The sequence below is a fragment of the Globicephala melas genome, chromosome 13 (genome assembly GCF_963455315.2).
Source record: "Globicephala melas chromosome 13, mGloMel1.2, whole genome shotgun sequence".
Classification (NCBI taxonomy): domain Eukaryota; kingdom Metazoa; phylum Chordata; class Mammalia; order Artiodactyla; family Delphinidae; genus Globicephala; species Globicephala melas.
In genome coordinates, this window is record NC_083326.1 from 65,957,940 (window position 1) to 65,984,974 (window position 27,035).

Consider the following 27,035-nt stretch of genomic DNA (forward strand, 5'->3'; position numbering starts at 1 on the left):
TCCTGCACCACCTAGCCCAGCCCTGGACCGCTAAGGTGTGCCTGAGACTCAGAGGCCTTAATTAAGCCAAGACATGGTCCCACAGGTACTGACTGCACATCTGCTGTGTGCTGACAACACAGTGTCTTCTCACATGGTCTCCCCGGTCCTCTGTACCAGCCCTAATGGACACAGCGAGCCCAGGGCCAGCCACGTGCTGCCACCCCGTCTAAGGAAAGCTGCCGCCTGCAGGCCAGCGGAGGGAAGAAGCTTTAGCTGTGTCCTGTGCCTATCACCTCCCCACCGTGGCCGCCTGACCCAAACTGGAAGGCCCATGCAGCGCCGGTGCCAAAACTCTGGTCCAAGCAGAGGCCAGGGACGGGCTGAGCCCCTCGGCATCTTTCCTGGGAATGACTAGAAACACAGCCCTGGTTTCCGGGGCAAGGGGCAGCCTGAGGACACAGAGAAGCATGCTGAGGGCGGACCAGGTGCGGGATTCTGGACCCCAGGATTCCATTCAGGGGGAAGCAGGATCTGTGTTCATCAACACAAGAAAATAGTCAGAACCAAACCTAAGTGGATTGTCCTGGAACAAATGCTATTAAGCCAATTTAACAACGTGGTCCGTTTTCTCTCTGGTCTGATTTAAACCATTTCCATTTGTTTTCTCATTTATTCTAATAGGAGCTGCCTCTTTAGAGCATCAGACTCCCCGCAGCAGAGCCAAGGGCCTCTGTTTCCACGCGTCTCTTGAACAGAGGCTCCATCTGGACCGTTTCCCAGGCTGTTTGTACGGCAGGTCACGGGACTACCTGGTGCCAACCAGGCAAGTCCCTGCTCCCTAAACGGGCAAGGAAGCGGACTCTGACACGACGGGGCTCACTTGACAAGCAGCCGCCGCCTTCCCATCAAAGCGCCCCACCCCGGCAACCCCCAAGTCCCCCGTTCCAGCTCCGTGTCTGCATTTCTCTGTAGGTCTCAAGCCTTGGTCTTTCATTTTAATATAAACTGGTTGGCAATCAGTTGGGAAGAGAAAGTGAAGATGTACTGGACTGAATAGTTACTCCCTACCAAGTTCACGTCCATCCTGGAACCTCAGAGCTGATGTTATTTGGGCAGAGGGTCGGTGCAGTGCAGTAACTGACAGCTAAAGTGGGCTGGGGCTGGGCCCTTAATCCCGTACGACTGGTGTCCTTCTAAGGAGAGACACAGATACACAGGGAAGACAGCCATGTGACAACAGGGCCGAGGCTGGAGTGACCTGTCTACAACCTGAGGAACAGCAAGGATTGCCGGGAGCCACCAGAAGTTGGACAAGGCAGGAAAAGGGGCCTCCCCTAGAGCCTTCGGAGGGAGCACAGCCCTGCCGACACCCGAGTTTGGACTCAGAGAACAATTTTCTGTTGTTTTAAAGTCTGTGGTCCTTGGTTACCTCAGCAACAGGAAGCTAATACACATGAGAAAGAGACAAGAGACTGAGGGGAAGCACCTTGGGAGAATAAAGAAAGCTGTGTCCTTCACAGGCCTCTCCTCAGCTTCCGGGCCCACTTACCCCTATTCAGCGCCACCTGGGCGTCCCTGACAGCCTGGCCCTCCTGCTGTCGGTAGTATATCTGCACTGACACTGCCTCCCGCCATGCGATCAGGACCTATGGGCAGAAGAATAGAGGGGTGATCACGGCATGTCCCGACTCCCCGGGGTCACCCCAGCTCTGCAGGCAGCTCCTCGTGGAATGAGGCCAGGTGTACGGCACTCACACACGTTCCAGAAAGCGCCCGCCGTCCGCGCAGATGGCGGGCAACCATGCCCAGCACCCTCGCTGGAAGCCCTGTATCTCAGGTGACGGGACCAGAGGAGCTAAACTTCATACCATGTCACGAAGAAGTCAAGTCCTCACGTGGGCTTTCATTCTACTATTTGTTAAATGGAAGCCTTACGTTTCAGGCACTTTCACATATGAGGTACATACGAAATCACAGTAGCAGAACACAGTAGCAGAACCAGAACACAGTAGCAGAACACAAATCACACGCCTGCTCCCCAAACAGTCACGAACTGAATCCCCCCACAAAGGCCTCCTCCCTTCTGAGCCCTGAAGCCAAGCAGAGTCCTGACCGTCCTTCCAGGGGGAGGGGACACACATGCTGGCCTCGGAGCATTCCTGAGAGCAGACTGCACCCTGACCATGTGTAATTAACACTCATCTGTGGAGGCTCCAAAGCTGTCAGCACCAGTCCCGGCCTGCCAGTGCGGGGCTCCCAGCGAAGTGCTTTCTTCTAAAACACCCCAGAGTCCAGGGACCACCTCTGTCATGTCATTTGAGTCTCCTGTCTAGTGACACGTCTTCTTCTCATAGCCATGTCCCTCCCCCAGCACGTGGGCCCAGGCCACACCAAGTGGCATTTTGGGGGCCACTTCCCAGCAACAATGACCAATGATCTCACATTCCTGGATGCTCTACAGAAAGCCCGCATAGTCACGAATCCCGCAAGGCCGATGAGCAGGATGGGGGAAAGGGGGCACCCAAGCATCCTATGCCCACACAAAGGGACAGAGGTGTGGTGACTTACACGATTTGTCCCAGCGGAAAATTCCATGTGTGTGGGAAATACTGGTTCTGGTAAGAGCTGGTTCATACTCACTACATGCCATGCTTTTGTTTTAACGGATATTGGTCCATACTTCAGTACAATAAACGAATGAAGAAACCCACCTGCGGGCACAGCTGTGTGTGGTGGAGAAGGGAGCCATCTCGTTTTCTAGGCTCCTCATTCAGCTCAAACCTCCACAGCCACCCCCCACGCCACCCCTCACAGGAACACGGCCCCCACCTCCTGGCGACCAGCTGGCTTGCCAGGGCTCACCTTGGAGCACAGGGTCCTTCTGTAGTGAGCTGCTGCTCGAGAGGCTTTCTTTGCTTCGTCCGCTTGGGCCACGGCATTCTCTCTCCAGCGACGTAATGCACCCCTGTGGTACATGGGGGGACAGGGTGATATGGATGTGAACAGTGCGAGGCTCTTCAGCCTGGTCCTGAGTTGAGGTCTCCCTGTGCCCAAGTGTATCTGTCGCGCTGACAGCCACGTTTACGTTGACTCCACACCCTGCACACGGCTGAGCTGCTCTGTGCAGGTGCCATGGGAGCACCACAGGCACTGCAGTCTCGTGCATTCACGCACCACGGGGAACGCTAAGCCGTTTCCAGGTGACGATGACACAGGTGATGCATCCATGATAAGAGAGGTGGAGACGGGGAAAATGGAGGAAGGGCACGGGCAGCCTGGAACAGCATGTGCTGAACAAACACAGAGGCAGGAAAAGAAAGAGCGGAAATGAGGGAGGGAGTAGTTTAGAGATTGGCTCAGCAGGAGCTGCGGGACAGGCTTCGGAGGCAGTGGAGCCGAGGGGTATAAGTGAGTCCACGGGTGTGAGAGACACAGATGGTCCCAGAGGCTGGGACAAAGGCCTGGAGAGCCGGGGGTGGGGGGACTGACTGGGAGCTGAGAGGAGGTGAAAAGGCGAATCCTGCAGGTCTGAACTGGGCAGGGAGAGGCGCTCAGACGAGCAAGACACGCAGGAGATGGCTCAGCTGCTTCCCAGAGGCCCTGCTCTGCACACAGTGTGGGTGCAAGACATGAGGGGCCCAGGAAACAGTGCTTGCTGTGGAAAAGCCAAAGCCACGCTCTGAGCAGCACGAGGCAGCCAGGCCCCATCGCCTGGCCCTCGTCAGGGCCCCCAACCCACCCGGGTCTGCAGTCTGTTCCCTGTTCCTCAGGTTGGGCTGGGGCCATGTTGACTCACCGCAGCAGCCGCCTCTCGTGCCGGCTCTCCCTGGCTGCCACCTCCTGAAGGACGCTCCGCACCCGGCTCTGGTAAACCTGCAGATGACCAGGAGGACTGGAGGCTACCCCAGGCCCACACCACTCCCCACTCTCAGGCAGCCGCAGAGGTACAGGGGCTGTGATGCCCAGAGCGCTTACCACAGAGGGCGGGGAGCGGGCAGGAGCCCACCCAACAACAGGGAGATGACTTGCTAAGCTCTCACCTGGTGAGTCCAACCACTGGACCCCTGACAAGGAGTCCCCCTGGTGGTAAGGCTGGTACCCTGGGCAAGGATGGGAGAACTTAGCTCTGCAGTTTAAGACCCACTGGCCAGGGCACTTGCCCTGAGTCTTGTGGAATTATTACTCTGTTTTGGGAGGGGCAGGAAGAACAAGGAAGGGAAACAAAGCCTCCAGAATCCCCCTCCCTACCAGGCAAGGAGATTTGGAGGAAAGCAGCATCTCCTACCCCCCAGGTCTGCAGCGCCCTGTACAGCAAGGTGTGCTGGCGATGCAGGTCGGCTCGCATCAGCTTCTGCTGCTCGGCACTGTGCAGGGCCAGGCGCTGCGGACACAGGAGACAGCTGGCTGCTGTGGGCCCAGGGCCAAGGAGGGCTCAGACGTGCCTCCGTTTCACACTTCGTTTGGGGGAGCTTGGGAAAGGTGCTTATTAACCTCCGAGCCCCAGCATCTGCCTCTATAAACGTGCTCCTCTTAGGGGTTTGTGAGGCTCACAGGGAGCAAGTGCCTGGCTGCGGGTAAACGCTGACCAATTTCAGCTTCAACATTTTTCATCCTGAAGAGGATGCCTGTGACCAGTTAGATCAGGAACTTTAAATTCAGAGCGTTACGGAAGAACAGCCTGGCAGCTAACAGAACATGGAACTGTGAGCCAATCATCTCATGAAACCAGGTTAGCACTGCACCTGCACCCTGGCCTCCTCCCCACACTCAGAAGCAGGTGGTTTCCGAGGGACCGTGGAGGAGACCGTATGTTCGCCCTGAGCCTGACACATGGCTCCACCTGCCCATAACCCCACGCGGGCCGCACTTGTGCCAAAGCCTCACCTCCCTCCACCTGCTCCAGGCCCAACACAGGAGCTGTGCCGCGTGGAACCGTGCAGCCCGTGCCCTGCCCGTCCTCCTGTGGGGAGACAGTCAGTGCTCAACCCAGGTCCTCCAAAGGCCCTCTCGAGGGGTACTCCTTCGCAGCCCCTGGCCCCTGCTCAGTGGTTCTTCAACATGGACGGGAACCAAGACCCTTTCAGAAGAGCTGCCAAAGGATTTAGGTTCTCCACCCAGAAAAGCACACATAAAAATCAAATTTTTGTGGACAACTTCACAGGGCTCTGTATTCGTGTGGTAATAGGTAACTGAAGAGGAGGTTAAATATGGCCAGAGTTTGAGAGGTGAGAGACCCTCAGAGCATGAAGTAGATCTAGAGAGGAACCAAGGCAGGATGACGCCTGCAGGGAACAGAGGGGCACCTGCCCTGGCCCCTAACCACATGGCGAGGTAAAAACTGCCACGACCTGCCCCTGGGCACGGTTGCTTCGAATGGGCCCCAATCAGTGAGCAGGATGTAGCTGATGGACAGGACCTAAGATCCACAGGCACATCTGACCAGCCGAGTTCCTGAGTCCAGAGATCCATGTGGTGCCCCAGGAGCCTCTCCCTACAGCCCTGGTCTTGCTTAGACTGTTTCAAGTTGAATTTCCAGAACTTAAGACCAGAGTCTACGCTAACACGACCCCTCAGACTGATGCTCAGTGCTGCTACTACAGTCAAAGCTGCCCTGACCTGGGAAGGGCTTCAAAGGCAGAAGCGGCCACTCACTCTGTTCTGAGCCCTCGGGCACTCTCTCTCCAGACACAGAAAGCCTTCCTGAGCCACCTGAGGCGGTTGTGGGCACAGGCCACTGCTTGTCGCTGCCGCTCCAGGCGATGTGCTACTGCTTGCTGGCACCACATGGACCAGGACCTCCGCAGAAACTGCCGCTCTGCGTGGAGTATGGCCTGCGGCAGGGAGAGATCAGAATGGGTCAAGTAGGAGGCGACACAGAAGCCAGGGAGTCTGCAGGCCACAAAGGATGACCAAGGCAGAAGAACTGGATGTGCAGGAGCTGCTCTGGCCCAGAAGCCATCTGTAAACTCCACTGACAAAGGAAACAGATGCCCAGACCCTGCTCCTGCCTCATGAGTCCTGGTCACAGGCAGGTCGCCCTTCAGGGTGGGTCTGGGTCTGGATAGCGTCCTAGGAGGGGAGGCAGTGAGTGCAAAGGCTTGAAGCAGGTCCTCCCGGTCCCAGTACCTCCTAGGGGAGAACCACTTACCATTCTCTCTGCCAAGCGGTGTTCTCGATGCTGAGATACCTTCTGACACCAAAGTGCAAACAACCGCTTCTCTAACATCACCCTAAAAGAACCCAAATGAGTAAGAGTAAACAACTCCAAAAGAATGAGAAGTTCCAAATAATTGGATTTTTTCTTTTATACGCTTCCATTAAGAGCGAAATAAGCCTAGGTGGGGAGGAAGGAAAGCATACAATAGACAAAAACCCCACAAATGATCCAACACATTCCACATTATTTCTGGCCTCACCCAGACGGTACAAAAAAGACTCAGACTTTGAGACCCTATTTCTTCATCCACCCCACGTTGAATCACCAATGGTGCTCAACGCTCACAGTGAAAGTCTTTCCAGTCCATGCTGAGCAGCCAGGCTGCTGCTATACAAATTCTTGGGGGAAGTAGTTAAAAAAACAGATGCCAGGGCTTTCCTGGTGGCGCAGTGGTTGAGAGTCCGCCTGCCGATGCAGGGGACACGGGTTCGTGCCCCGGTCCGGGAGGATCCCACATGCCGTGGAGCGGCTGGGCCCGGCTGGGCCCATGAGCCATGGCCACTGGGCCTGCGCGTCCGGAGCCTGTGCTTCGCAACAGGAGAGGCCACAACGGTGAGGGGCCCGCGTACCGCAAACAAAACAAAACAAAAAAAACAGATGCCAGACCCCCAAAGCTGAGCTGGGCCCTAGGAAATGGAATTTTAAACAAGTATTCCAGGTGAGGTGAAGAGGGAGACAGGTTTGTCACCTTTGCCTACTTGCACACCATAATGACATCAAAACCTGCAAAAGCAGCACTGGGATGACTGGTCAACAGCCTGCAGGGGATGTGTCTCGGCAAAGCCATCAGGACTGACACTGTGGGACAGAAGAAGACGGCTCCCCTGGCATTTAACCCATCAGACACACCACTCAAAACACTTCCAACCACGACACAGCAACTGGTCCTAGGCCTGCCCTCCAGCCATGTGTATTACAAAATGGGACAAGCTATATGAAGCACCTGCTTCCAGGCACTGGGCAATAGGCAATGCACACGTGATACTTAAGAGATGGGAAACATGCAAGGTTAGCCCCTTGGCCGCCCAGGCCCTCTACTGGGGGCAGTTTCTGGGCACTGGGGGCAGGGGAGGGAGTCCAAGGAGAGCACGACAGTCTCACTGAGCTGAGGCAGAGACTGGAGTTCGAGACCAGAGAGGAGGAACTGGGTGGACATGTGTGGCCTTCCCAGGCCTGGGCGGTAGTGACCCTACCCCACCCCCAGGCACGCTCATGGACACCTTGTGCCCTCCACAGATGAGGCTGCACAAGCAGACTCCATGAGCCCTAGCAGAGCAGCTGCTGCAGAGCTAAGAGATGAATGGAGATACCAGAGGTTGGACAGGGCTGGGAGAGGGAGTTCTGGCCTAGTCAGAGTGAAGAGACCTCCCTGGGAACCTCAGACTCAGAAAGCCTAGGCCCTAAGAATAAAAGTCATGCCCTAACCCTGAATACAAAATCAAAAAAGACCCACACAAAGAAAGAATAAAACCACACTGGACAGGATCAACAGGAACCACCAGAATAAACATGAACCGTCACCTGCCAGAACAAAATGCAACACATTGAAAAGAAGCTGAAAATAATGACCCAAATGTTGGAATTGGCAAACACTTAAAAAGAGCTATTATATGTAAGTTTTGTATTTTAATGAAAAGATGAACAAACTTAGTTACCAGACAGGGACTCTCATAAGAGAAACAAACTACAAAAAAAGAACTAAATGGTTTGATGGTTCCTCAAAAAGTTAAACACAGAATTACCATATTGATCCACTAATTCCACTCCTAGGTATATAGCCAAAGGATTAAAAGCAGGGACTCAAACAGGTGCTCACAGCAGCATTATTCACAATAGCCAAAAGGTGGAAACAACCTATCTATCAACCTGACCTATCTATCAACACATGGATGGAAAAACAAATTGTGGTATGTCCATACAATGGAATATTATTAAGCCATAAAAAGGAATGAAATTCTTACATGTGCTACAATACGGATAAACCTTGAAAATGTCATGCTAAGTGGACTAAGTCAGGCACAAAATGACAAATATTTTATGGTTCCACTTACGTGAGGTACATAGAATAGGCATTGCAGAGACAGAAAGTAGGTTAGAGGTTACCTGGGCTGGGAGTAGATGAGAGTGAAAAGTTACTATTTAATGGGTACAGAGTTTCTGTTTAGGATGATGAAAAAGTTCTAAAAGTGGATAGTGGTGATGACTGTATAATATTGTGAATGTACTTAATGCCACTGAATTGTGTACTTGAAAATGGTTAAAATGGTAAGTTTTAAAAAAAATTATCTTAATGATTCAGAGTTTATTTCAGTGGACTATTAGAACTGAAAATAGATGCATATGTATATATACATGTTTTAATTTAAAAGTAAATGGAAAATAAAGCCAAACAAATTGAAGAGGAAAGATTTGAGGAGACTAATCAACTAAGCATCTTGAAAACGTAACTTCTCTTTGAACTAAGAAATATTATATCCTTTTGGCAAGTCTTTCCTTTCAGTATAATAATAGCTATTAAGACATATAACTTATTTATTTTAGGTCCAAGAGACATTCACGGATTAAGATTAAAAGATAAATTCTTTCCCATTCCTCTCTTCTCCACATTTTCCTTCCATTTTCTCAGCTTTTATTTTACTGTCTGCTGTGATGCTATGTGGATAACTCATTTTTTAAAAAAGAATTTATTTATTTTTGGCTGCATTGGGTCTCTGTTGTGCACACAGGCTTTCTCTAGTTGCGGCGAACGGGGGCTACTCTTTGTTGCGGTGCACGGGCTTCAGTAGTTGTGGCTTGCGGGCTCTAGAGCGCAGGCTCAGTAGTTGTGGCACATGGGCTTAGTTGCTCCGCGGCATGTGGGATCTTCCCAGACCAGGGCTCAAACCCGTGTCCCCTGCATTGGCAGGCAGATTCTTAACCACTGCGCCACCAAGGAAGTCCCCCACAACTCATTTTTGACTGAAATACTTCCAACTATCAAACGATACAGTAGACAAAAACACCAATTGACAAGACAATTAATTACCTTTACAGAAATCTTGCCACTTTATACTGAAATATTTAAAATCATGTTCTTCACACCAAAATGAAACTAATTTTATATTTTTAAAAAATTAATAATTACAATTCCTGTTTGGTTGTTTCTTTTGTGATTGTAATAAATACATAAAATACTGAGCAAACTTCACCTTTTAAAATATAAAATGGTAAGTTTTATGTTACATGTTTTACCACAATTTTAAAAATAAAAGGAAGCAAATGAAAATCCCAGAACTGATAAGTACCATATCTGAAGTAGAAAAGTCACTGGATGGGCTACAAATTAGAAACTGCATAAGAAAGACCACTGAACTTGAAGACAGATCAAGAGAAAAGTATCCAATCCAAACACCAGAGAGAAAAAGGGAAGAAAAATATTGAACAGAGCCTCGGTGACCTGTGGGACAATATTAAGTGGTCTAACATAGTATAATTTGAGTCTCAGAAGGAGAGAAGAGCAGATATAGGGTAGATAAATTACATGAAGAAATAAAAGACTTCCCAAATTTGGTTGGAGTGGGGGTGGGGTGACACCTCTGATCCAAGCAGCTCAGTGAACCCCAAGCAGGACAAACATAAGAAAACTACACCTAAATACATCACACCCTAAATGCTGAAAACCAAAGATTGGTAAGAACATCTTAAAAGGAAAGGAAGAGAGACAGATTACATTCAGGGATACAATACAAATGACACGTGACTTTTCATCAGAAATAATGGAGGTGAGAAGACAACAGAACACTGTCTTAAAAACACTTGGACTGATTCACTTTGTTATAAAGCAGAAACTAACACACCATTGTAAAGCAATTATACTCCAATAAAGATGTTAAAAAAAAAAAACAAAACAAAAAAACACTTGGAAGTGAGGGGATGGAGAAAACAACTCATTGTTCCGTAGCCAGGGAAAAGTCCTTTAAATATGAGACAGTGAAATGAGCATAAAACAAAAGCTGAGATGGTTCATCTCCAGCTAACCTGTACTCTATAAAAATGCCAAAGGAGGGCTTCCCTGGTGGCGCAGTCATTCAGAGTCTGCCTGCCAATGCAGGGGACACGGGTTCATGCCCCGGTCCGGGAAGATTCCACATGCTGCAGAGCGGCTGGGCCCGTGAGCCATGGCCGCTGAGCCTGTGCGTCTGGAGCCTGTGCTCCGCAACAGGAGAGGCCACAACAGTGAGAGGCCCATGTACCGCAAAAAAAAAAAAAAAAAAAAAAAGCCAAAGGATCTTCTTCAGGATGAAAGGAAATGATACAAATAAAACCCACAAATCTACAAAAAGAAACAAAGTACACCAGATATGTAAAATATGTGGGTAAATATAAAAGACTATATTTTTTCTTCTCCTTATTTTAAAAAAATAATTCTGATTGTTTAAAGCAAAAATAGTAACATTGTATTGGGTAAAAAGTATTGTAGACACAAAATATATGACAACAAATACCATCAAGATAAAGAGGAAAGGAATTTTACTATTTTTATGTTCTTACATTTAACATGAAGTAGTACAGTAGTGTTCTAAATAGGGCTTCCCTGGTGGCACAGTGGTTAAGAATCCGCCTGCCAATGCAGGGGACACATGTTCGAGCCCTGGTCCAGGAAGATCCCATATGCCACGGAGCAACTAAGCCCGTGTGCCACAACTACTGAGCCTGTGCTCTAGAGCCTGTGAGCCACAATTATGGAGCCCACGTGGCACAACTACTGAAGCCCGCACACCTAGGAGAAGCCACCCCAATGAGAAGCCTGCATACTGCAACGAAGAGTAGCCCCCGCTTGCCACAACTAGAGAAAGCCCATGTGCAGCAACGAAGACCCAACACAGCCAAAAAAAAAAAAAAAAAAAAAAAAGTATTCTAAATAGAGCTGTAATAAGTTAATGATGCATACTGTAATTCCTAGAACTACTTTAAAAAATACAAAAGGTAGACCCCGAAAAGCCAAAGCAATCCTGAGAAAAAAAGAACAAAGCTAGAGGTATCATACTCCCTGACTTCAAATTATACTACAAAGCTATATTAATCAAAACAACATGGCACTAGCAGGAAAAAAAAAAAAAAAGACACACAGATTAATGGAACAGAATTGAGAGCTCAGAAATAAATCCACACATATATGGACAACTGATTTATGATAAAGAAGCAAAGAACATACAATGCAGAAAGGATAGTCTCTTCAAAAAATAGTGTTGAGGGCTTCCCTGGTGGCGCACTGGTTAAGAGTCCGCCTGCCGATGCAGGGGACACGGGTTCATGCCCGGGTCCGGGAAGATCCCACATGCTGCGGAGTGGCTGGGCCCGTGAACCATAGCCGCTGAGCCTGTGCTCCTCAACGGGAGAAGCCACAACAATGAAAGGCCCGCATACCGCAAAAAAAAACCAAAAACAAAATAGTGTTGAGAAAACTGGACAACCACATGTAAAAGAATAAAACTAGACCACTATTTTACAGCACACACAAAAATTAACTCAAAATGTATTAAACACTTGAATGTATGACCTGAAACCATAAAAATCCTAGAAGAAAATACAGGCAGTACAACCTCTGACATTGGTCTTAGCAATATCTTTCTGGATACACCTCATTCAGGCAAAAGAAACAAAAGCAAAAATAAACAAATGGACTACGTCAAACTAAAAATCTAGGTAGAAAGAACAAAATAAAGAGCTTATATCAATTAAAGAAAAATAAACAAGAAAATTAGCAAAAGTTGGCTTTTTAAAAAAACAAATTCTTAGCAAGACTGATCAAGAAAAAAAGAGAAAACACACAAATTACCAAAATCAGGAATGAAAGTGGTGGTATCATTCCAGATTCTACAGACAATAAAGGGCACCTTTTTAAATTAAAAAAAGAAAAAACAGAAACTCTAGGCCCAGATAATTTCACTAGGAAATTCCATCAAAAATTTAAAGAAATAATACCAACCTTAAAAAGTCTTTCAGAAAATAGAGGCAAAACATTACAAGAGAACTATAGATCAATATCCCTTGTGAAAGTATATGTAAAAAATTTTAACAAAACATTAACAGACCAAAATCAATATGTAAAACGGATAATACATCACGACCAAGTTGGGTTTGTCTCAGGAATACAAGGTTGATTTAACATTTGAAAACCAGGAAAACTATATGATCATCTCAGTAAATGTGGAAAGAGCATTTGGCAAAATTTATCCACCATTCATAATAAAAACAGTCAGAAAACTAAGAATAGAAGGGAACATTCTCAGTCTAATAAAGGGCATCTATAAAAAGCTAATGCCTCAACAGTGAAATACTAACTACTTTTGTTTTCCCCCTAAGACTGGGAAAAAGACAAGTATGTACCCTCTTATCACTTCTATTCAATACCTTATTGGAGATCTTAGCCAGTGCAATAAGAGGGGAAAAAAAGCATACAGACTGAGAAGTATAGTTAAGTTACCTTTGTTTACACATGACATGGTTATTTATGCAGAAACCCTATGCAATTTTAAAAGGAAGGAAGGATGAACTAAAACTAGTAAGTGAATTTAGAAATTTAGAATGGTCATGGAACTCAAGGTATCGACTGTACTTCTATATATTAGGACAAACAATTAGAAAATGAATTTTAAAAGTAACTCCATTTACAACAGCATCAAAAAAATTAGATATTTCGGAATAAATTTAACAAAATATATACATAACTTCAATACAAAGTTACAAAACACTGCTGAGAAAAATTAAAGAAAACCTATATAAATGGAGGATGTACCAAGTTCTTTTTATGGGAAGTCTCAATATGGTTAAGATATCGAATCTCCCCTAAATTGATCTATACAGATTCAGTGTTATTCCAAACAAAATCCCAGGAAGAATAAACTGATTTCAAAACCTGCTATAAAGATACAGTAATCAAGATAGTATCTTAATGGCATAAGAATAAACACATTAAACACATAGATAAATGAAACAGAAAAGAAAGTCCAGAAATAGATACAAACATATATGGCCGGGTTTCCCCGGCGGCGCAGTGGTTGAGAGTCCGCCTGCCGATGCAGAGAACACGGGTTCGTGCCCCGGTCCGGGAAGATCCCATGTGCCGTGGAGCGGCTGGGCCCGTGAGCCATGGCCGTTGAGCCTGCGTGTCCGGAGCCTGTGCTCCGCAACGGGAGAGGCCACAACAGTGAGAGGCCCACATACCGCAAAAAAAAAAAAAAAAAATGGCCAGTTGATTTTCAACAATGGTGCCAAGGCAATTCAATGCGGGAATGCAAATCTCAAGAAATGGTGCTGGACTGCATGTTGCAACTAAGAGTCCGCAAGCCGCAACTAAGAAGTCCTCATGCCGCAACTAAGAAGTCCGCATGCTGCAACTAAGAAGTCCACATGCTGCAACTAAGAAGTACGCATGCCACAACAAAGATCCTGTGTGCCACAACTAAGACCTGGCACAGCATGCATGCATGAATGAATAAATAAATATTTTTTAAAAAAAGAAATGGTGCTGGAAAAAACTGAAGAACAGAAAAAAAAAAATCCTTGACTCCTACCTCATACCATATACAGAAAAAAATTCAAGATGATCACAGACCTAAATGTAAATGCTAAAACTAGAAAGCTTCTGGAGAAAATGTAGGAAGATATCTTTTGAGATCTTGGAGTAGGCAAATTATTTTAGAGAGAACCCCCAAATCGCTAATTATAAAAGAAAAAAACTGAGGAAATGGACTGTATTAAAAAATTTTTTAAACCACCACAATATAATTTTTCTACTTTTAATTTTTATCATTATTTTTAATTTCTTTTTTTTGGCCGCACTGTGCAGCATGTGGGATCTTAGTTCCCTGACCAGGGATTGAACCCGGGCCCCCTGCACTGGAAGCACAGTCTTAACCACTGGACCACCAGGAAAGTTCCCCTGGACTGTATCGAAATTAAACACTTCAACTCATCAAGAAAAAAAAATATATATATATATTAATTCATTTCAGTACATATATAACCACCTACTTTGCTCTCAATTAAAAAAAATACTGTTAAAAAATGGAAAAGCAAAAAAAAAAAAAAAAAAAAATGGAAAAGCAAGCCACACTGGAAGAAAATATTTTTAATACCTAGTCCAATAAAAGAAATAATACGAACCAGAATATATTTTTAAAAAACTTCTACAAATCAATAAGAATTTTAAAAAGACATATGACCCAATTTTTTAAAAAGCGAGGAAAAAGACTTGAACAGACACTTCACAAAAGATATAAAATGGTCAATGAGCACATGATAAAGGCTGAAAGAGTCAAAACCTGTCTGGTATTCAAAGAATGAAAATCAGTTCAGATTGAAAAGAAAGTCTACCATTCATCAGTCACACAGAAAGCCAACTGCAAAGAAACACTGTTTCTCTCAACATCATGCAAGATGCCACAAGGACTCCCTCTTTGGGTTGTTATTGCTTCCTCACCAGTGATGCCCCAGACAAGCTTTGCTATGTCCATTCACTCCTGAGGATACTCATGACAGCTCTCCCTAGTGAGTCCCTCCTCAACTTGCCTCAGAAACAGCAATCAATCCAAAACAGATCCCTGTTTCTCTTAGAGTCTCCTCAGTTCCTTCAGTGGGAGCCCAAATATTACAAATTCCCTTCCCTCAGGTACAGCAGCAATCCAGAGTTCCTCTGGAATTCCCTCCTTCCTGGCAATCAATCTGACTTGGTCAAATTACAGAGGCTTCTGTTCCTGGCTCATTAGGCTTTAAAGAAATGCTGGACAATCATTAGTCATCAGGAAAATGAGACAGCACTCCACACCCACCGTAACGGCTAAGTTAAAAAGACTGTCAAAAACAAAGTTGGTGAGGATGTGGAGCAACCAGAATTCTCAGATTTGCTGGTGGGAGCATAAAATGATGCAACCACCTGTAAGATTAAGCATAAACCCACCCCTGATCCAGAAGTCTACTTCTTGGTATCTACCCAAGAGAAATGAAAACATATTCCACTAAAACAAACGTTCACGGCAGCCTTACGCATAATGGCCTCAAACTGGAAACAACTCCTCTGTTAAAATGGATCAAAATACTGTCTTAGATTCATACAATAGAATACTACTCGGCAAATAAAAAACAGCTACAGATACATGCTACAACCTGGCACAATCTCAAAAACATTACGCTGAACTTTAAAAGACTTGCAGGCACAATAGAGTACGTACTGCATGATCCCGCTGTACAAAGTTCAAAAACATGCAACATTAACCTAGAATGCCAGAAATCAGAACAGTGGTTATTTATGCAGGATAGGAACTGGCTGGAAAAGGGCTTGAAGGAGCTTCCTGGGGTGATGGAAATGTTCCGTATCTTGACTGGGGTGTTGATTATCCAGAGATGTAATTTGTAAAAACTCATCAATCTCTTTACTTAACATCTGTACCTTTCACTGTATGTAAATTTTAGCTCAACTAAAAAAAAAAAAGGCAAACCAGTCTTGTCTCATTCTCAGTATAATATTTCACTGGCAGGTTAATAAACTACCATTTTTATTCATAATTCGAGATTCCACCATAAATTCCATCCGTATTCCTAAAATATTTTTTTAACTACCCTAAGAATTATGGAAAGATAGAACATACACATTTATTTAGAACTTTGATTTGCTAAACTCCAAACCAAACCTATGGATATTAACTTACCCTAAGAGTCACAAATCAATTCTAGGGGTCAGGGGACAGTTAATATTTTATGCTGGGCACTCTGCTTGTATTTTACATGGATTATCCCACTTAGTTTTCATGACAACCCTGTGAGATAAGGACTATTATCAAATCATCTCCATTTTAAACTTGAGGAAACTGGGGCCCAGAGAGACTGAGTGACTTGTTCAGGGTCACAGAGCTGGCAAGCATGGAGCAAGGGTCGGAATTCGGGCAGGCCTGTCGGCTTCTAGGCCAGGTTCTCAATCACTCTGCCTTCTTGTGAACCAGGACGGTGGGAACCTGAAAAACTAACTTTTCTAAAAAGATCTCACTAAACCCGAAAAAAATAACGCCTAGATCCTCTTCGCCATCCTTCAAGCCTCTGTGCTACTTCCTGCCTCTGATTCACCTTCCACCCTCTTGTCTCAAGTGATGGTTCTAAACTCACCCATGCCTGCCCCCCAGCAAAAGCCGTTTTAGGAGCTCCTCTTGGCTGCTTTGAAGGTACCCTCAATTTCTGGTCCCCACAACATGCCAAAATACGAAAAAGCAATAGAACCAAACATGACTCATTTGTAAAGAAAACAAAGGGGTGTGTATGTGTGTGTTTTCGTAGTGAAGCCATTTTTTGAATGAATCTTACACTAGACCTCAACACAGGAACTAAGGAAAGGCGCAGCTGCTCTCTGCAGGGGAGGGGGCAGAGGTAAGTGCTAGCCCACGTCAGCCACTTTTCCTTGTGGCCACCCCCTAGAAACATCTTGAACTTCGTGTAAGGAGCCCAGGGTTCTGGCTGATCCTCTCAAACCAGCATTCAGAGTCCTCCAAAGCCAAGTTCACTGCAACTTCTCCCAATGCATGTCCCTCCCCCTTGTTTCACTGTCCTAAGTTGATGCACACTGTCCTCAGGGCAAACTCCCAAACTGTCAACGTACTAGTTCCATGCACCTGCTCAAACACCTGTCCATCATCTACCTGTAGGAGCAGGCAGCCCCTCAGTCTGGCCCTCCTCATCCCGCCAGCCATCCTCACCCCCAGCTCACAGACAGCCTCCCCAGGGCACTTCCCTCAGCACCAGCTCTGAGCTTTGGAAGAACTTGTGCTGACACCATTGAGGACACATGGGTCTATTCTCTTGAATTGTTCTTCAATTGTCCCTTGTATATCAGTCTCTCTTCCTCATCAAGATTTAAAGTTCCTACCCAGTCATCAAAAAAATATTCCTCTTGATCCAGTAGCAAGTACTTGGACTTTGGAATCAGGGAGACTGAATGTAAACCCTAGCTCTGCCACTTAATGGTTGCTACACGGGTGAGTCATTTATCACTTTGAACCTGTTCTCTCAGGACTGCTGTGACAAGGAAATTATTAGTGAAGATGATGATGTCACAGGCAAATGAGCTTCTATATTTTCCTTTTTCCCATCACACCGCACCCACCACAGTGGCCAACAGTTAGTCATTAATAATCTCTTCATGAGATTCCACCAATAGGTAGCACGGACCTAGCTCTGGGCAAGTTTGCCCCTGTGAGAGCTAAAAGGATGGAGCTCTGTTCCTTGCCTGTTCTAATTTTGTTGACAACGATAATTTCAAGACTTCAAAAAGCCAGGTCTAGCCGAACAGGAACCAAGCATTTCAGGGAAATCACGCTCAAGAAAGCCTGCCAAGGCGATGCGAGGTCCAACCACACTCTGATCCAGAAAGCTAATGGGCAGCTTTAATGCGGCTCACTGCGGCTTGTAACGAGGGAACGGGCATAAAACCAGGGCTGTTCTGAAAGCACTTGCTACACAGATAGACACAAGTTTTCCCAGGAGAAATACTGTCTTTTTCTGCTAGATGAGCTCAAAGAGCCCACATTATTGAAAATCAAGGAAGAACCAGGGTGTAGGGGACTGGCAGGCTAAGAAACAAAGCAAATGGCTATGTGGGTGGCAGAACTGAACCTGAGACACCTGGCCCAGGGCAGACAGGAGCCGCATGGTGTACCTGTGAAAGCGTGCTGCTCTGGCATAGAGGACTCTCTCCTGCTGGTGCCACTGCCAGAGCCTTCTCCATGCCTGGAAGGCCCCAGGGAGGGCTCGCCGCTGAAAGTGACTGTCTGCTCTGGCCTGCAACAGCTAAAGTAAAACAATGAATGACCTTTATTTGTACTTTACATTAAAAAGAAAAAGACCTTTCAGGGTCACACTCTCGAGGAAGGGATGCTTCCTACACAAACATTTTTTAAAATGAAAATCATTATTTCTAATCTTTGCCAACATGACAGGTGAAAAATGAAATATGATAGGTGAAAATGCTTCTCTTTAATTAAAAGTGAGTTAAGCATCTCTTTATACATTTGTCTATGTATGTGTATAGATATATATTTATCTAAACTTTTTTCCTATGGCCTAAGTGTTCATCCTCATTGCCCATTTTACTGATTGTCAGCATCTTAACTCTGATATATATGGGCTTTTTCAACCTTAAATTTATTAGTCCTTTGTCTCATGTGTTATCAATTTTGTTCCTACCCTGTAAAATATCTTTTGATTTTGTTTATAATGTTTATTTGTAGTACAGATTCTTTTAATTTGAATGTAATTATAAATTTCACTGATACATTAGTAAGAAGACAGACAACTGACATTAGACTATATATGCCTCCATGATCCAAAATTTGGGAGGAAAAGCATATACACGTGTGGTGGCTTTTAAAACAGGACTGCAAATTCTTTCATCCTCCTTCCCTTGAATGTGGGTGGACAGTGACTACTTTGACCAGTAGAGTATAGCGAAAGTGACACTAAGTGACTTCCCAGGCTAGGTCTTAAAGGGCCACACAGCTTTTGTCTTGTTCACTGGAACACTCACTTTTGTTGCCCTGAGCTGCGACACAAGAAGTCTGGCTACCCAGGGGCCACCATGCTGTAAGGAAGCCCAAGCCTCTTGGAGAAGTCATATGCAGGCACTCTGGTTAATAGTCCCAGTAGAGCCCCATCTTCAAGTAATTCCAGCCCAGGAACCAGACTTGTAAGTGAAGAAACTTCTAGATGACTCTAACCCCCTACCGCTAGGTCTTCCCAGTGGAGGTCCCAGTAATCACAGAGCAGAGACCAGCCATCCTTGCTATGTCCTGTCTCAATTTTTGACCCACAAAATCCTTAAGCATAATAAAATGGTAGTTGTTTTAAGCCACTGAGCTTGGGGTGAGTTTTTACAGAGCAACGAAAACTACAAGCATTCCTATGTGTGTGTTTGTGAACACATGGGTACACACATTCCTACCCACACAGAGGAAAAAAAATACCAGGTTTACTCATCAAATGTCATCTTAAGAGGCAGGATTATGGGTGTTTTAATTTTTTCTTCTTTATGTCTTCTTATACTTCCCAAAATTTCTGTGATGTCTACATATTGCTTATGGGCATTTTCAAATGTAAACAAGAGTAGAAGCAATAGTATAATGAATCCCCTCAAACTTATTGCCCAGCTTCAACAATTAACATTCTTGCCATTCTTTATATATTACTTTTTAAATAGAAAGAAACCCATAATAAATAATATTTTTATCTTTTCCTAAAATAGAAGGAACTGATGAGCTCCTTGGATATCTAAACCAAGAGATAACATTCAGATTGTTAGCTAAAGATTTTTTAAAAAACAACAGCTGAAAAAAACCAAAACAACAGCTGAGCAGGGCTCTTACTATTTTTCAGACCTTCACTGTGCAGGCCGTGCTGGAGCCCTGTAAGAGATAAGGACTCTGACCCTCGACCTTCTACCAGTGCTGGGCGCCAGGGTCGAGGAGATCCCTTTTTTCAGGGAGAAACTAAATGAGACCCTTTGCTTCTTTTCCACCTTGAATAAACATAACCTTTCAACTCTGGGGCTCATGTTCTTTTTCTAAAAGGGCTCTTTCTTCACATTCTGTTGTGCTTGCATTCAATGAGCTTAAGAGACCCAGTGGCAATGTCCTTTCCGAAACAGCCACATAATCCAAAGGGACATGAAAGAACGTACCAATTCTAAACATTTTCTAGGTGTGGAAGGCAAAGGTGACACAAAAACAAGCCATACCCTGGGTTAGCCCCATCCAAACACCAAGAACTGAGGTGATCCTTGGGGAAAACTCTGAAGCAATCACCGGCAGCTCATCTGTTTGTTCACTCGTGTGTTCATTCACTCATCCAAATACTAGTCAGCAGCTACCCTTTGTCAACAGTTCAGGAGAAGAATGAGGCAGGACAGGCTGTACCCTCAAGGAGCCCCCAGCCTGGCAGGGAGGGAGGCCAGCCAACAACATGCTATGAGAAAGCTGCACGAGGGGTGGAGCAGGGGGAAGAGGTGACACCTGAGCTGAAAGGGCAGCAGGCAGATTGGGAAGCAGGAGCTAGCAGAGAATATTCAGGGAAGGACCGGCAGCTTGACTGAGTGCAGCTGTGAAGGGGCAGAGCGGTAACAGGAATAGGGAGAGAAGTAGATAGAACCAGCTCCCAAAGGAGTCTGTATGCCTCCCAAAACTGAGGAGCCAGCCAAACTCTTTAGATTCACTGTTAGACTCGAGCAGCAGATAGAGGAGGGGGTGGAGAGGACAGCACAAAAATAACCAGGAGGAGCTTTGTTTGTGTCCTCCCTGTTTCACCGCAGGGATGGCCAAACAGAGGCCTGCGTAGTCTACCTCCCACTGCAAGGCCTGTGCAGACATCATCAGTTGAACACACACTCCCCTGAGCCTGAACGTGGCCTGGAAAATCCTTCTCGGTTCAGCGCTACCTACCATCATTAGAGCCACCCTGGGGCTAAACTACAAGCCCCCCGAGAGCAGGAACTTTGCCTGCTTTGCATCACAGCTGTATCCTCAGTTCTTGGCCTGGCATCTAAGGCATAGCAGCCGCTCAGTAAGTCTTTCTTAAATGGAACTGAATCCATCTTTTTCTACCTGCCTTCATTAATCACTCAGCCTGACCCCCACCTCCTCCCACCACTGTGGGCACCTGTGTCTCACATCATTTAGCTCTGGGATATGGCACTCAGGCTCTGCACCTTCCCCAACATCTCCTGAAGGTCTCAGGAGGGGCTGGCTGAGTAATATAATCAACAATTTGGGTCAAGATGTGAATGGAATGGCTGATACGCTCACCACCTTCAGAGAGCAGCTGCATTTTCAAAGCAGATGAAGGGACAGGAGTTATGCAGACTTTCTGACATCCCTGGGGGGGTCTGGGGCAGATACCTTTGAGCTTTTCACAGTACCCTCTCTTCCAAATCAGAACACCAGACCTCTTGGTACAGGCCTTTCCCGAGAATCTTTCCAAAGCAAACGCATCCAAGAATGTAAGCCAACAGAGCTCCCTGCTCTGAGGAACTCCATACCTGCTGGGATCGCCTCTTCTGAGTATACTGTAACCACAATTGGAAACACTTGCGTAGCAATGTTATTCTGAAATGAAACACATAACACCAAGGTAACTGCCCTCCCACTTTCAGGTTTCAGGTTTTCAGAATTTTGTTTTGATTTTAAGGAAGGTAAATCTGGGCATAGGTACCTCTTGAGAGGTAAAGACACCCCAGGGGTTTCATTCTAAGGGAAATAAGAACCTGTTTTCTGTCATGAAATCTGCCAAACCCCCACCTCGACTTTGGACTGTGGCTTGCCCTCAAAATTTGACAACTTTCTTGTAAAGGTAATTAGACCACCAAGCACAGTGTCTCTGGAACTCAGGTAATATGTATGAAATCCCCCAAATATCCTGAATTTTCTGATTTTACGGCCAAACTCTGGGGCCTGTTTAGGACCACCTGGGTCTGTGACATGCTTTCACACAGTGATACTGAGAGTGAGAACCACATTCAGCTTTATAAACCAGGATTTAGAATAATGATACATCCTGACAACTCCAAATTGACTCAGTTAAATATTGTGATTCTCACTGACTCATTAAAAAGTGCCCCCAAATTATACCTACAACTATGCAAAATAAGTTAATTATACTCTTGGGAGAGGGTTTACCGAACATTTCTTTTCTTTCTTTTTTTTTTTTTAATTTTATTTTTGGCTGCATTGTGTCCGCATTGCTATGTGCAGGCTTTCTCTAGTTGCTGCGAGCAGGGGCCTCTCTTCATTGTGGTGCTCTGGCTTCTCATTGCGGTGGCTTCTCTTGTTGCGGAGCTCAGGCTCTAGGCGCATGGGCTTCAGTAGCTGTTGCCCACGGGATCAGTAGCTGTGGCTCGCGGGCTCTAGACCGCAGGCTCAGCAGTTGTGGCTCACGGGCCCATGCTCTGAGGCATGTGGGATCTTCCCGGACCAGGGCCTGACCCGTGACCCCTGCATTGGCAGGCAGATTCCCAACCACTGCGCCACCAGGGAAGCACTATCGAACATTTCTTGCAGCAAGAAAGTGAACAGTGGTTCCCTCTGAATAGTAAGACTAAGGGGTCGAAGGAAGGGGTCCAGGCATACTTTATTTTTAACTTTCTACTTCTTTCCTATATATTCTGAGTTTTTCTTGTGGACATGTGGTGCTTTTATTTATTTTAACTGAATGATTAAGTCTAAAAAATTGAGGACACACTCTACACCCTCCAAGACCAAGCCACAAACACCCACTTGCCTGGGCCGTCTCTGTAACACTATCAATGCCTACATTCCACGATGGAACGTCACTAACATCTGAAAACTGAGGCAGTGGTAGCCGAGCACCAGCACAAACATCCTCATTCTACCTCCCATCCCATCAACCAAAAGGAAAAGGCAAGCTCAGGAACACTGGTTTACAGCAGGGCCTTTCTCAATCTGCCGCAGTAACACTGAGGGTGATGATGACTCCTGGAGACCAGCCAGTCAGTCACAACGGGCCCCTGGGGAGCCTGAAGGCCACAGTCCCTACCTGTAGTGGTCCCAGGCAGCACACAGGAAGGGGAGCTGCTCACTTTCCTCCCTCTGTTCAATCTGAGACTGCCAGAGGTTCCAGAACCTGTGCAGTAGCTGCAGCAAAACAGGAAGGAAACAGAAGTTGATTAAGGCAAAAGGTAAAATGATCTCTCTTGACCCATTAGTTAGCAAATCTGTAACTCCAGAAGACTGTAAGCTCCCCCAAAGCAGTAATTACCTCAATTTGGAGCACCCAACATATAAAAGATTTGCAAAATAATTATGGCCAAGCAATATGGAATTATTCTGGGCCAACATAAAAGGCAAAAAGCTGGATCTACCAAATCTATGTAAATCAGAATGAAGAAGGTATTCCTAATCTGGGCCCCATGGAAGACAAAGCCATTTTAGAAGTTAAAACTGATCTTATCACCTACTACTGCCTATAAAGTAGTCTTGCCAAAAAGTGTTTAACTTCAATCCAATCAAGCCCTTAGATCTAACTTCTAGTTTATAAGAGCTACACAGGAAAAAGGAAAATCAAATGACGTCAGAATGAAACAGAAAATTGGAGAATATGGAAGACTGTACAAAATAATTGGCATTCCTTTTCAAAAGGTTAATGTTATTAAGAAAGGTAGTGTACGTTATGCTAAGTGAAATAAGCCAATCACAAAAGGGCAAATACTGTAAATATGAGGTACCTAGAACAGTCAAATTCAAAGAGACAGAAAGGAGAATGGTGGTTGCCAGGGGCTGGGGGAGGAGAAGGAGAATGGGAGTTATTGTTTAATTCACAGTTTCAGTTTTGCAAGATGAAAAAGGTTCTGGACGTGGATAATGGTGATGGTTGCACAATAATGTGAATGTACTTAATGCCACTGAACTGTACACTTAAAAACGGTTAAGATGATAAATTCTGTGTATTTTACAATTAAAAAATAAACATGTTAAACAAAAGAAGTGGGGGTGGGGGGACTGTTATTGACTAAGAGTCTTAAGAGACATAACCAAATGTAGAGTGAGCCATCAATCCTTAATTGAATCCTGGTTTTAATAAAACAGCTATAAAGACATTTTGGGGGCAACTGGGGAAATTTGAATATGGGTTGGGTATTGGTTAATATTAGAGCATTACTGTTCATTTTGTTAGGGATGATAATGATACTGTGGTTATGCAGGAAAATGTTCTTACTTTTGGGCAATGCATACTGAAATGTTTAGGTGTAAAAGTGTCATAATGTCTGTAATTTACTTTGAAATGATTTGGGAAAAAAGAGCAAATATTAACAATTGTTGAATTTAGATGGTAAAATAGAGGTTTATTACACTATTCTTTATATTTTTCTGTATGCTTGAACATTTTCACAATTAGAATGCCCCTTTCTCCTACACTCAGAAACACAATCTACAGGGGGAGATAGAATGTTTGTTGCCCTCAGGTAAGTTTAACCACTAAAGACAACAGACTCACAGTGCAAACATAACCAAAGCCTCCTGGAATGCAAAACTTAAAGTGTATTCCCTAGGTCAAGGTTGGAATCCACAGTCCCTGACCTCTGATTCAACTATCAATTTTTTTTAGCAAACAGATAAAAAAATGGGATTAAACAAGAGAAGAATAAGAGTTTCTCTAGCCTCTGGCATAGATTACTAAAGAAAATGGACACTAAGGATTTGGCGTCTAAAGGTCTGAACAAACCTCTAAGCACAAAGGTTAAAAGAAAAAGAGAATGGCCATCAGAAGAGGTGCCTTGATACAGAAGTGGACTCTCACCGTGACATCATGTTGCTGGTGAGCAAGATTCTTTCTTATTCGTTGGAGATGGGCACGGGCCACATTGTCTTTTAGGGCTCTAAAGCAAAAGTGCTGTGAAAAGAAGAATGGACACAAATCAGTGGTGTGTCTGTAACAATAAGAGCAATGCCCAAGAGGGTGGCAAGAAGCTCAGTAGTAGCTGTTCACAGCTGCTCCCATGTCCCAGAGAGTGTTTCTCTGTTTTGAGATTCAACTGAGAGCCTGATACAAGCCAGCCTGCACAGTAGACACTTAATAAATAGCTGTGGGACCACTCCCTGCGGTCCACAGATACTGCACAGGAACAAACACACCCGCACCTCTGACCAGGAGAGGTCCCTGTGACCCAGATGGAAACACCAGACAAAGGTCAAAACATCAACTCTGCCTCTCAGAAAAGAGACAGACTTCCAGCCTGTGGTGGGTTTTTTTTTTTTTTTTTTTTTTTTTGCCATGTGGGGTCAATGTGTATGCTTACACAATTATAAATGCAGTTTTGTAAGAGTAAAATAGAAGGGAGAGAAGGAATTTTGAGAGAAGGTGACTGGCGGTGGGGGTGGGGGTGAGGTAGAGGCAGGACATGCTGGCCTGGCTCCAGCTCTGTCAAAAATGCCTCATGTGTGACTAAGCAAAGCACATTCCCCCACAGCCTGGCTTCAGTTTTCTGAGACAGAAGTGAAGCAACTAGGGCTTTTCATATCGTGCTCTGTAGACCCCCAGAGGCTCCTGAAAGTGTTCGGATGCCACCTCATGTGGTGAGGGTGGGGAAGAGCAGCCGGTAGAACAGACACTACTCCCCAGACCTAGCTTTGTCCACAGCATCTCTACTTTGATTGATTTCGAAGACTAGGTTTCCACCACTTAAAAAGGGGGTCTGCCATGTAGAACACCCCAGGACTAGATCACTTCTAAGGCTCCTTTGCAGCCCCAAAACCCTCTGATCCCACACCATCACCATCTCTGATCCAAAATGAAAATAGGGACATGACAATGAAGGGAGGCTTCATGATGGAAGCCATCCACACAACCAGATGCACTTAAGGAGCATGACGTGGGCCAGGTCCCCCAGGAATGGCTGCCTGAGCGAGGCTGTAGCGCCCTTACCAGCAAGGCTCGCCTGTGGTGCTCTTCTGCCACCTTCCGCTGCACAGCTGTCTCTGCGCACAGCAGCACGTCTACCAGAGTTAAGGCTTCTTGTCTCAACAAGGTTCCACCCCAGCCCAGAGTGATCCTAGTGACCCATCTGAAGGGTCCCGGCTGCAGGAGATGATGGGCATGCCAGGTGGGCTGGTGTCCGCCTCTGTCTCCCCCTGACAACCCAGGGAAGAAAGAACTAAGGGGAACCATGTGAGTTACTTATCGGCCTTTCTCCCCTCTCATGCCCATTTCATGAGAGGCAAAAATAGTTGAGATAAACTGCCACCAGTTTGAGTAAACATTTCAAAATCTAAGCAGAACCTGCTCCAAGTTCTCCTGCATTCTGTTTTGGCATCACAATCCAGTCAGAAGTTTGTGCTAAAAACCTTGGAGTTATTTTCAAACCTTTTCTCCTCCCACCCCTTCCATCTTCTCAACTGCCAAGTCCATCTGCTGCCCCCCTAGGTCTCCCCGGTTCTGTCCCCACCCCCAGCACCGTGCAGTACACTTGACTTGGTCCCCCTGTGCCAGCTTTGCTGCTACCATCGAGCTTTAGCCTTTCTAAAGTACAGATCTGCTGCATCACTTCTCTTCTCAAAAACCCGCAGAGGATCCCCAGCGCCACTGGGATTAAGCCCAAATTCCTGACCACTGCACACAAGGGTCCTACAAGCCAGTCTCCAGCCTGCATCTACCTGCCCTCCATACCCCACAACTCACTGCAGACCCCGGTCATCACCCCTGGCTGCTCTTCCTCACCTACACCTGCATAAATGCCACTCCTTACACCTGAACCACCCTTCCCGACCTCCCTGTTGGGAGAACGTGTCATCCCCCAAGGCTTAAATTCAGCTCAAACATCACCTCCTCGGCTAGATCTCCACAGTAGCCCTAGCAGGACTTGATACAAACTTTTATGATAGCACTTATCACGCCACATTACAAAGACTGGTTTTCATGTCTACTTTCCCCACTAGACAATGAGCTACTGTTAGTCTCTAAGTTTCCCTGTATTCCAGAATTTAGGCAGGAGTTTAAAACAAAGCAAGAGTTCAGTGAACAAATAAAAGTGTGGGTGAACACCCAAGGCGGTCCAAATCCCACACCTGGGCACGTATTGCAGCAGGGGCAGTGATTAAGAAGGTGCACTGGAGTCAAAAGCCTGGCTCTGCCAATGAGTTTGAAAATCACTTAGCACCCCCCAACCTGTTCCCTCATCTGTAAAATGGAGACGGTGAGACCTACTCCACAGGGTTGCTATGAGGATTAATGAGATAATGCAAAATGTCTGCACACAGTAAACAGCTCAATGAATGGAAGCTAGGATCATAATGACAGGGCCATCAAGGAC

At 45.8% G+C, this 27,035-nt stretch overlaps 1 protein-coding gene across 17 annotated transcripts in view; it reads right to left on the bottom strand.

Annotated features, from left to right (window-relative positions):
- SFI1 (SFI1 centrin binding protein) overlaps nt 1–27,035 on the bottom strand; it is an 85,025-nt gene that overhangs the window by 6,448 nt on the left and 51,542 nt on the right. For 12 of the 17 annotated variants that reach the window (XM_030860865.3, XM_060310083.2, XM_030860863.3 and 9 more), the window contains 12 exons: nt 25,652–25,722; nt 24,527–24,619; nt 22,766–22,863; nt 21,252–21,318; nt 17,883–18,013; nt 6,131–6,212; nt 5,635–5,813; nt 4,867–4,942; nt 4,268–4,363; nt 3,779–3,855; nt 2,845–2,947; nt 1,532–1,628 (listed from right to left, as the gene is read on the bottom strand). In XM_030860865.3, the coding sequence (XP_030716725.2) occupies nt 1,532–1,628; nt 2,845–2,947; nt 3,779–3,855; nt 4,268–4,363; nt 4,867–4,942; nt 5,635–5,813; nt 6,131–6,212; nt 17,883–18,013; nt 21,252–21,318; nt 22,766–22,863; nt 24,527–24,619; nt 25,652–25,722 (1,170 nt within the window). The remainder of the gene's footprint in view (nt 1–1,531; nt 1,629–2,844; nt 2,948–3,778; nt 3,856–4,267; nt 4,364–4,866; nt 4,943–5,634; nt 5,814–6,130; nt 6,213–17,882; nt 18,014–21,251; nt 21,319–22,765; nt 22,864–24,526; nt 24,620–25,651; nt 25,723–27,035) is intronic. The other 5 variants (XM_060310086.2, XM_060310089.2, XM_060310090.2 and 2 more) reach the window with 5 other exon arrangements.